This window comes from Papaver somniferum, unplaced genomic scaffold, assembly GCF_003573695.1.
Source record: "Papaver somniferum cultivar HN1 unplaced genomic scaffold, ASM357369v1 unplaced-scaffold_118, whole genome shotgun sequence".
NCBI lineage: Eukaryota > Viridiplantae > Streptophyta > Magnoliopsida > Ranunculales > Papaveraceae > Papaver > Papaver somniferum.
The window spans coordinates 11,555,278-11,566,488 of record NW_020620825.1 but is presented as its reverse complement, the minus strand read 5'-3'; the positions used below and the strand labels follow the sequence as shown (position 1 = coordinate 11,566,488).

Genomic DNA, 11,211 nt, shown 5'->3' with positions numbered 1-11,211 from the left:
TTTGCTGGTGAGTTTTGTATGCACCATCCTACTAGAGGCGGAACAGTCTCTCACTATCCACAAACCATTCAGTTCAAATCGAATCGCATAATGTTTCTGAAAAGAAAAATAGCTCTGTACAAGAATTTTTTATTTCTTTTTCCTTTTTGGTATAATTACATCTAGGGACACTCATTAAATAAATTAAAGGTGTGGGAATCTAAAAATGCAAAATGGTGGTTTACAATGTGGTATTCTGTCAACTTTCTCAACAAATCAATAACCCAACTCCCAATCCGAAGCAATGTTAAGTTTTAGGTTGGAAGTCAGTAAGAAATCATTGACACTAACTAATTTCCTCCTCCTCCCTTGGCTTCTGCTGAAGAGTATTGAGAAAAAGAGGAGTAAAGAAAGACTGCAACTAGAAGAAAGTGAGGATGAGAATGGTGGTAGAAGCAGCAACCGTGATTGCAGAAGCGAGGTTCCTTGTGGAATCTCCGGCAGCTAAGCCTGCTAACCATGAACCATCTGCTAACATCTCTCCTTCTGATTGAGTCGAGGTTGGAGTTGATGATCCTGATCCAGATTCTCCTTCTGTTGTTTTCGGTGTTGAATCTCTTGAAGATTTCTGACTGTTAGTTTAACATTTAAAAAAGTTTAAAAGACGTAAAATGAAAAACAGAAATGAAATCCTAAAAACAATAAAAGAAACTAAAAGCAAGCTCCACAAGTAGCTAGTCATGATGAAAGTGATCCTCACTTGGGTTTTAGATGAGAATCGAACCAACTTTATGAAAAAGAAGAATAAAACATTTCGAAGAAAAAGTGTTTTTTTTTTTTGCTGAAGCATAAAAGCTTTTGTTTTCCTGTCAAGAATAGAATATCGGCTGTCAAGGCAAAATCTCTTTTTTGAAACAAAAAATGAAGTTACTGTTGGTAAGTTGGCTGATCTCTTCAATTAAATTGCTTAAACATTTACCTCTTTGAATAAGATGGACAAAATGTGATGATATAATCAGCACCCATACACGTAAATGTACTGGTAGCATCGCCATAAGCGTAGCTGTATGACCTCGGACATGCTGACTTGAACATTTCTGAGTACACTGATGGCCTGCATGTGTTAGGGTTACCATACTCGCCACTGCAACAGTACTCTGGTGTCCCAAATGCCTTGCACGCACTTTTACATGCCTGACCATTTCCCACCCTTAACTCAGTTGGGCACTGCTTGTTCAAATCCGTTACACATCCAGTCGCCACACAACTACCCGACCCACCGGATGCCTCAATAACCATTGGTAGATTGTAACCATCCACTAAGCTAACATCGTAGAAATCATCACCGCCACTAGTACTAGCACCTGAACCGAGCGTGAACTCAGCTAGGGTAGCTGGTGGAGCAGCTCCGGCACCGTTGCATTCCAGCTGACCTGAACCACAATCCCCAGTTTCACAAACCCATTGATCAGATCCATTCAAGTTGCATAGTGTTCTGCCCCAGAATCGGCCTGACCAACCAGTTGGAGCTTGAAGGGTACGATAGGTGCCTCTAGATAGCTCAAATCCAGTGCTTTCTAGTGGAGGGCTGCCTGAGCTAGCAAGGATTCCAGGCCAAGACGTGTAGTCGCATTTGTTCATAAATGTAAATGTTGCACCTGAGACACCTGTAGAGAAGAGCATCAGGGACGAGGCAACTAGGATGAAGATGACCAGGAACCAAGACGAGCTGAAGGAGGACAACGAGTTCATGATGATGATGCCGGTTGTAGTTTTTATTATTCGAGCTTTGAGATGGAGTAATTATTCTCCTCTGGTAGGCTATATCAATAACTTGTACCAACACTTGATTGTTGATCTTCCTAGGAAGCACAGCTGGTGTGGATTTTTTTTGTTAGAAATTTCAAGGGGCGAGGGGAGAGAGGGAAATCAATTGATATGCTCTGCCAACTCTATTTATATCAAGACAACAATACTTGTTACGTACAATGTATATGTATATGGTACTCTACTTTGTATCTCTCCTCACTTGCTCCATTTTGCTTTTTGTAAATGTAATCACTAGGAACAGTTGCCATAGTGATCAGGTTGTTTGCTGTGGTAAATTATTGCTCGTTATATCAAACACATCCTGTAAGAACTAGTAATGTATTATTTTAAAAACTATTCATGAAGTACAGGACTGTGTCCTTTATATATACAGGACAACCGACTAACCCACACGATACATATGACGTATGACTCATAACAGAAATAATAAATGCTATGTCCATACAACTGAGACAGTCTGGCAAGATATCTGTGTGAACAGATCAAGACCGTTTGATTATTTAACATCCCCTCAAACTGAAGTCCGTACAGGAGGCATCAGTTTGGCTTTGAGTATACTGAACTGAGACTTAGAAAGACCTTTCGTGAACAAGTCAGCCACTTGTTGAGTAGTATGAACATAAGAAACACGAAGAAAACCAAAGCGAACAAGATCTCTAATCATGTGATAATCAACTTCAATGTGTTTGGTACGAGCGTGAAAGATTGGATTAGCAGTAAGACTCCCAGCACCTTGATTGTCACAAAAAAGCTTGCAAGGCAGAGAAAGAGTAACTGAAAGTTCCTCAAATAAGTAAGAGAGCTATAGAATCTCCGCTGCTGCATTTGCAAGACCACGATACTCAGCCTCTGTAGAAGAGCGTGATATTGTAGACTGTTTCTTAGAGGACCAAGATACAAGATTACCACCTACAAAGACACAATAGCCATAAGTAGATTTGCGAGTATCTGAACATCCTGCCCAATCACTATCACTAAAAGCTTGTAATTCTGAACAATTACCATCACTGAGAGTAATTCCTTGACCAAGAGAACCCTTGACATAACGCAATATACACTTTGCCATTTGAAGATGAACATCTATAGGTTTGTGTAGAAATTGGCTGACATAGTTGACAGCAAAACAAATATCAGGTCTACTAAGGGTCAGATATTGAAGACCACCCACTAGGCTTCTATAAGAAGTAACATCTGATAAGGCAGTGCCATCATATAGTGATACTCTTTGGCCTTGAGGAACAAGAGTCTTACAAGGCTTACAACCAATCATACCATGTTTCTTTAGTAACTCCAAAGAATACTTGTTCTGAGTTAATAACAACTTCTTGGTTGAGGAATCAAAGGTTGCTTCAATGCCTAAGAAGTAACGGAGAGATCCCAAATCCTTCATAGCAAACTCAGTTTAAAGAGAGTTAATGAAAGAAGCAAGAAGAGCATCTGAAGACCCTACTAATATAATGTCATCTACATAGACTAGAAGAATCATTCTTGTATTGCCTTTCTGATAAAGAAACATAGATGTATCACACACAGAGTTGGAGAAACCATACTTAAGAAGATAATTACTGAACTTTTCATACCAAGCCCTGGGGGCTTGCTTAAGACCATATAAGGATTTTTTGAGTAAACACACATGATTAGGATGCTGAGGGTCCACAAAACCAGGTGGTTGCTCCATGTAAACTGTCTCATTTATAGTTCCATGTAAGAAAGCATTACTTACATCTAGTTGTTTAATGCTCCAGTTTTGAGATAATGCAAGGCTGAGAACACATCTAATGGTTGTAGCCTTGACAACTGGACTGAAAGTCTCATCAAAATCTATTCCATCAACTTGATGATATCCTTTGGCCACAAGTATGGCTTTATGCTTCTCAATAGTGCCATCTGCATGAAGTTTAGTCTTGAATACCCATTTACAACCAAGCACATTCATGGAGGGATCATAAGGAACATGAACAAATGTATCATTATTATGAAGAGCCTCATATTCATTATGCATTGCTTTAATCCATACAGGTTTCTTGATAGCCTCCTTAAAAGATTTAGGGTCTGAGACATGTGTCTCTTTACTAAGAAAAGCAATAGGTACTGGATGTTTGAAAGCACTATTAGCTACAAAGTCCTTTGGGAGAGGCTTAGGAAGATGAATACCTGGTTTTGACCTTGTGTGTATTGGAGAAGAATGAGAAGTATCCTTGGATTGAATCTGAGGAAGTAAAGGAGCAGTACAAGACTCAGTATTACTGCAAGAAGTTTCTGAAGCAATTGGTGATAACATGTCACTAGAAGATGGACCAGAAACTTCATCAGAAGCAGATATAACAGCATCGGGAGAGATGATATCTTGTGAAGTAGACACAACAACAAAAGGGAACTTTAACTCATCAAAAACCACATAAGTGGTAACATAAACTCTGTGAGTGTTTAAATCCATACACCTATACCCTTTATGGTGAATGTTGTATCCTAGAAAGACACATGCTGATGATTTAGGACTAAGTTTGTCCTTTCTATAGGGCACCAAATTTGGGTAACACAAGCAACCATAGACTTTGAGCATAGATTAGTCAGGTTTAGTGTGATATAATGTTTCATAAGGAGATTTGTAATCCAAAACTTTTGTTGGAAGCCTGTTAATGAGAAACACTGCAGCTAGAAAAGAATCAAACCAAAATTTCTTTGACATAGAGGTAGTAAAGGATAGAGTATTATCAACTTCTGTAATGTGCCTATGTTTTCTTTCTGCAGATCCATTTTGTTGGTGAAGGTAAGGACAAGAAATCTTGAGACCAATGCCACAAGAGTCAAGAAACTCCCTAAAAGGTCCTTTGGTTAACTCAAGTGATCCATCACATTGAAAGTACTTAATCTTAACATCGAGTAGATTCTCAACAAGTGATTTGAAAACTTTGAAACATTGGGTGCTATCTGTTTTATTCTTCATAGGGTAAATCCAACTGAACTTTGTGCAATCATTTACAAAGAGAATATAATATTTGAATCCTAAATGAGACTGCACGGGTGCAGGACCCCATATATCACAATGCACCAAGAGAAAAGGAGCTTGAGACATTGATCCAGTAGACTTAAAAGGAAGACATTTTTTCTTGCCTAATTGACATGAACTACAAACGGAAGGAAAGGACTTAGTAGAAAGCTTGATATCAGCAGCATTATCCAGTTTTTGTAGTATCTTTGTAGAAGGATGACCTAGTCTTGAATGCCATAGAGTTGGAGAAGCCACTAAAGATGAGAGAGCTATATGCTGAGGAGATGCTCCAGTTCTGATTGGATATAAGCCATCCTGTACTTTTCCTCTAGCCAATATATGGTTTTTCTTCAAAGACTTTATTTCATAACCCCATGGATAAAATATGAAAGCTCAATGATTATCCAAAGTAAATTGAGCTACAGATAATAAGTTGTGTTGAATATGAGGAACATAAAGAACCTTATTAAGATGAAAATTTGTATCTGAAGTATGAAGAATAGAAGAACCTTGTAAAGATATAGGAAGATGCTTAACATCTCCTACCATTACTTGATCCTGACCAGTATAAGGAGTAGATTGATTCAATAATGTTGAATTATTTGTCATGTGACTGGATGCACCAGAATCTGGATCCAAACAGGACCAGAAGCACTATGTCCTCAATAGCCTCCTGATTCAAATTCAGTTACAAAAGGTGGTTGAACATTATCAAACTCATTTGTAAACCAAGGTGCAGAATAGGAAGTACTGCCAGCATTGAGATCAAGTCCAAGAAAAGCCTTTTGTGGAGGTGGACCACTGTTCTTGGAAGGAATATATCTAAATCTGCATCTGTTTGCCTTATGACCATGTTTAATACATATTTGACAAGGAATATAATGTGGGTCAAGAACTTGTTTTTGAGAAGGATTAAACTCAGTATTTTGAAAACCAGATGAAGATGGTGAGGATGATGAAGATGGATTGAATAGAGAGGGATTAGAAGGATGAAATAAAGAAATCCAGGAGGAATGCTAGATTTTCGAAAAGAATAATTTGGATGAAAATTCTGTTTCTTGACATAAAAAACTGAATTTGTTGGATCTGTCATGAGTGAAGAGTAAGAATCTGTGTCTTGTTCTTTTAAAAATTGCTCATGACTAAGTAAACGAGATCTCAATTCTGAGAAAGAAAGAGGAGGTTCTCTATTTTGAACACTAACCACAAAGTGTATATACTCTTTTCCCAATCCTCTGAGTGCATACATAACCAAACCTGCATCTGGAACAGGTTCACCTATTTCTGCAAGTGAATCAGAGATGTTCTTGAGTTGATGCAGAAATTCACTGATTGTAGAAGATCCCCTCCTAATTGAATGCAACTGAGATCTCAACATAGACTTTCTGGCAAAAAATTGTTCAGTAAAAAGTTTCGCAAGATGAAGCCATTTATCTCTTGCAGATACCTTACCAAGAAGTTCTGAGGACAAGGATTTATCCACAGAAGCATTGATACATGATCCAACAAATTTGTCAAACTGTAACCAATCAAGGTAATTAGGGTTTGGAACTTGAATACTATTGATCATAACTACAGGTTGTTCTGAAGGAATCGATCCATGTACCAATCCATAAAGATTGGTACAGATCAAGATAGAAGACATTTGATCTTTCCAAACAAGATAGTTGGAACTATTTAGTTTTTCATAAATGAAATTTGCTATATTAGGAAAAGGAATGCTGAATTTGTTTTGAAATTGAAAAGGAAAATAGGTTTGTTGCTGAAAGGGAATATGTTGTTGTTGAGGTTGAAAGTGTTGAAAAGATACAGGAGTAGGTATGGATTGTTGATAAGAAGTATTAGGTTGTGGTTGTTGTAGAGATCTATATTGCTGTGAATTTTTTTGAAAAGCTGAAGTAAAAGATGGTACCTGAATCGGTGTATGATGGAGAAAAGGAGAAGATCGTAGAGAATTAATAGGTGATACTGCAGTTTGTGGTTGTGGAGAAGAAAAATGGTAATTAGGTGGTGGTGGCGGAGGCGGTGGTTGAGTTGAAGTAGAAGGTTGAGAAGAAATTACTGGTTGTTGTGATCCATTTGGTGAAGATGTTAATGGTGGAATTACGGAGGTATTGTTGAAAGAAAGATTTCTGTTGTTACAACGGAAGTAGAGGCGGTGGTGTTTTGTATTGTTCTCACCATTTTGTTCAAAGTTGCAGGTTTTAATGGAGGTATTGAAAGTTGTTACAGGGAAGAATGAGAGAGAGAAGTTAAAGATTCTCCTTTTGGTATCTTATACCATGTAAGAACCAGTAATGTATTGATTGTAAAAACTATTCATGAAATATAAGACTGTGTCCTTTGTATATACAGGACAACCGACTAACCCACACGATACATATGACGTATGACTCATAACAGAAATATTAAATGTTATGTCCATACAACCGAGACAGTCTGGTAAGATATCTGTGTAAACAGATCAAGACCGTTTGATTATTTAACACATCCATTTCACCCTTTTCATCGACCAAAATCCTCTCACTAAGGTGCATGGATGAGTTGACATCTTAAATACGTAATACAGTTATTGGCGAGGCATGCTTAGTGCATACCCTTCAAATTCAGTACTAGCTTAGAACTTGAGGATGTATTTTACCAGAGGAGCATAACAAAGTCACTATGTTATTAACCATGGCCTTTCGAACTTCTTAGTTAAACCCTGATCAAGTAGGCTATTACTAAATGGTTTCATTTGGATTTGACTTATCTTCAAAATTTATTCGGCTAAAGACTCATCTCCGACAGAATTGATTACACATAGGTTCCCATAAAAAATTAATCATTTTTATATTTAGAAGACTCATCAGTCATCACCACCTACCGTTGTTTTAGAAAAATAGAAAAGAGAACTCCACCGGCACTGCACCAACCAATCCTTGTTAGAAGTCCCCATGGATAGGGGATTGCGATTCACCAACAAACGTGATCACAATCGTGGGGTTCGTGGAGCGCGGAGGGAATTTCATCCACAATGCGCACTCTCTTGGAACATCCTTGGCTACTCTCTGTCAGGTACGGTTGGTAACCGAATATGTACATGTGACTCATCATCAGATCAGCATGCAGTTCATTATCTCCTCCCGCGCACCATCCAGCTTGTTCCCATGAACAACCAAACAGCACAGCCACAGGGAATGAAGAAGGAAGACAGGAGAAAGATAAAAGGCGATAAAAAAAATGCTAATCCACGTCAAACCGGTCCATGATGATATGGAGAATCAATACAGATATCGATTGCTAATGAACATTGGATTCCTATCTGTACTACTTTATTGAGATTTAATATACAAAACGGATGCTGCAACTAACCAACAACTATAAAAGGGCCAGTTAATCACCCTTTGCCTTTATGACTAGTTGATTGGTAATTAAAGTCTGATAATTAATTGCTTTACACTAAACAATATTGCTCTGTTGGGATAAATATCTCTTCATTTTCTTTCTCTCCCTGATCAAAGGAAGATTAACAGACATATACATGCAGGAGTATATGTGGAAATCTAACTGTTGTACCTGAAAAATCTGTTGACATTTTAGTATAAAGTGACGACTACTAGACAAATTGAGAGAAGTTATCATGTGTCATCACTAGAAAGTAATAAAGTTCTTCTACACCACAAGATAAGTAAAAGATCGATTTGAGAATTAGGACTTCACTGACCACCAGTGTCAAGAATTCAAAGCATCCCTTGTCTCCAAAACATGTGGGTACGTACGTATATGTGTTGTGTAAAGCAGTAAAAGTCATACAAGATAGGAACTTTTTCTTTGCCCTTTGTACGCGGTCGTAACAAAACATCATCCATTCGTGTACACTAATGCAGATGTCCCCATATATCATCTTTACTTGTCGTCTCCGCACTAATCCTCTCTGTTCAACGGGAGAGACCTTAATTGATGAAATTAGAATGAACAGGGAAATCATTTGGAACTTGGAGAAAGTAGTTCATTAATTAGTTATAAATACGAAGTGCAAGGTCAAAGAAGATCACCAAAAGCAAATAAGCGCCATAAATATTAGAATATTAAGTTAGTTTTATCCGCATTGTTGGATCCTTTGGCAATTAACTTTGACTACCCCGATCGTAAATCCCGTCTACAAATATTTGAAAAAGCCTAACTAGCTAGATGACCGAGCGACGATAGGAGTGTCAGTGTGTCACTACTAGAAGGAGAGTCTGTGAAAACTTCTTCCGTGACAAGTCACTCCTGTCACCTACTTCTTCTTCAATAGCAACGAGCATAAAGAGTTGTTGAGACTTGCTGATACGTAATCAATCAGTGGTACCTAGAGTCAATATTGATGTGAAGAAAGATTATTAGAATAAGAACACAAATAAAAGAATACAATTGACTTTGCTAACTTCTTCTTCCTTATTACTTTGTAAGAAAAACTCTATTAAAATCCATAAGAATGACTGCTTTCTCTCTCGTTTTCCCTCACTTTTTATAGCCTAGACTTCTACTCTTTATATCAGTTTAAACTTCTTGAAAATAAATAAAACTATGAGTTTTAGAACTCATCTAAACTAGGAATCCTATCTAAGTTAGGAAACCTCAAACTTCTAGGCCAAGTTATAAAACGAGAACTTCCTCTAGTACCTTCTAGATATTCTCTAGCCACGATATGGCTCAACTGATCCTAGGCTAACAGTTAGCCTCATCTGACAGCTTTAGCTGACCTTAGCTTCTATACTCCTGTATCATGGCTCCCCCATTTTAGGAAGCTGAAACTCCTGTGGAAGCTTTGAACTGAAGGTGTGGAAACCCGACCTCACCTTGTTCCTTGTTAAACCACTTTGCTTTACTTGGTACTTGACATGCACGCCCCACACGAAACATTATGCGGTTTCCTTTTCTGGTAGGTGTCACTTTTGTCTCTACAATGCAATCTTCTTTGAGAACTTCTTCCCGCTCTATCCACAAGTCTTCTACAGGTGGCAGTTTCAACTCTTGATCATCCTCTTCATTAAGTAATGGAGGTTCAAATAACTTCAGATATTCTGCAGTAATGACAGAATACATCTGCATATATGATGGTAAATCTAGCTGAAAAGCGTTATCTCCAAACTGTTTCAATATCTTGAACGGTCCATAACGTATAGGTTTAAGTTTCTTCCCTTCACCCTTAAGTCGTTCTTTCCCTATGCGTAACCATACTAAATCTCCCTTAGAAAAATTGCAAGGAACACGATGTTTATCATGTTTAGCCTTGTACCTAGCTTGAGATTTTTGTAATTGAGCTTCTACTAGAGCATGTATCTTTCTTATCTTTTCAATAAACTTTTGAGCTCTAGTGTCTTCTTCCCCTGTTGATACAATACCTTGAGAGGTGAAGAATCCCATATCAAATGGACTTTGAGGTAAATATCCTAGACACACTTCAAAAGGAGACTTCAAGGTAGATCCGTGAAAGGCTCGATTAAAAGATAACTTTATGAAAGGTAAACTCTCATCCCAAGTCTTAGGATTTTTAGAATGATAACCCCGTAGAATATGAACTAAACTCATATTCACCACTTCTGTTTGCCCATCTGTTTGAGGATGAAAAGCGGTGCTATGTTTGAGCCTTGTGTCCATCAGTCTCCATAATTTGGTCCAACATCGACCTAGAAAACGACTATCTCTATCAGAGATTATGAAAGTAGGTAACCCAAAATGTTTCCAGATATGATGAAAGAATAACTTAGCTGCGCCTTCCCCTGTTACTGTATTTTTACAGGGAATCAAGTTGATCATCTTGCTGAACCTATCAACTACAACAAATATGTAGTCATTCCCTGATTTATTCATTGGTAAACCTCCTAGAAAATCCATTGAAATTCTTTCCCATGGTCTGGTAGGAACCGGTAATGGCATGTATAATCCTCTCTTTCTGTTAGATGGTTTTGATGTATTGCATAAAAACACACCCTCGAATATAATTTGAGACGTCGAGATGCATCTTTGGCCAATACATATACCACTTCAAATTTAGTAATGTCCTCTCCATAGCAAAATGTCCAGCTATACGATAAGTATGTGTTTCTCTTATCCAATGAATTATATCTTCACCATGTGGTATACATAAGGCAATACCTTTGTACATTAACCCATCCCTAAGAGACACTCACTTGAATGTCCTTGACTTAATCTCTTGTAATATTCTCCAAAATCTTCATCTCCCTCATATTTTTGAGCATATTTACTTGGTAATAATGGTTGAGACTGTATTGCCACAAACAAAGCCATACTAGGAGGTGGTCTGGATAACATATCATCCAACTTATTTGTTACTCCCTGTTTGTACTTGATGTGAATACCAAACTGTTCTAAGTAAGATGCCCATTTCATGTGTCGAGCATGTTGTAACTTAGATTGAGTCT

General features: G+C 37.8%; 2 protein-coding genes across 3 annotated transcripts; both read right to left on the bottom strand.

Annotated features, from left to right (window-relative positions):
• Positions 1-109: 109 nt before the first annotated feature.
• On the bottom strand, positions 110-2,068 carry LOC113330560 (thaumatin-like protein 1). 2 transcript variants are annotated; one of them, XM_026577359.1, is made up of 2 exons: positions 959-2,068; positions 110-596 (listed from the first exon to the last, which is right to left on the bottom strand). In XM_026577359.1, the coding sequence occupies exons 1-2, from the start codon at positions 1,729-1,731 to the stop codon at positions 401-403; spliced, it is 969 nt and encodes a 322-aa protein (XP_026433144.1). In that variant the 5' UTR covers positions 1,732-2,068; the 3' UTR covers positions 110-400. The 2 variants fall into 2 exon arrangements, with proteins under 2 accessions (XP_026433144.1, XP_026433143.1); XM_026577358.1 differs by having other exon boundaries at positions 110-611; positions 959-2,054.
• Positions 2,069-2,611: 543 nt separating this feature from the next.
• Positions 2,612-3,199, bottom strand: LOC113330498 (uncharacterized mitochondrial protein AtMg00810-like). Its single transcript, XM_026577302.1, has one exon. It carries the CDS (start codon positions 3,197-3,199, stop codon positions 2,612-2,614), a length of 588 nt encoding a protein of 195 aa, XP_026433087.1.
• Between the last annotated feature and the right edge of the window lie 8,012 nt (positions 3,200-11,211).

Excerpts from the sequence above, each read along its gene's own strand:
- LOC113330560 (XM_026577358.1), bottom strand. The coding sequence starts at position 1,731 with ATGAACTCGTTGTCCTCCTTCAGCTCGTCTTGGTTCCTGGTCATCTTC. Across the intron at positions 612-958 it reads TGTCCATCTTATTCAAAGAG|TCAGAAATCTTCAAGAGATT; the intron begins GTAAATGTTTAA and ends TTAAACTAACAG.
- LOC113330498 (XM_026577302.1), bottom strand. The coding sequence starts at position 3,199 with ATGAAGGATTTGGGATCTCTCCGTTACTTCTTAGGCATTGAAGCAACC.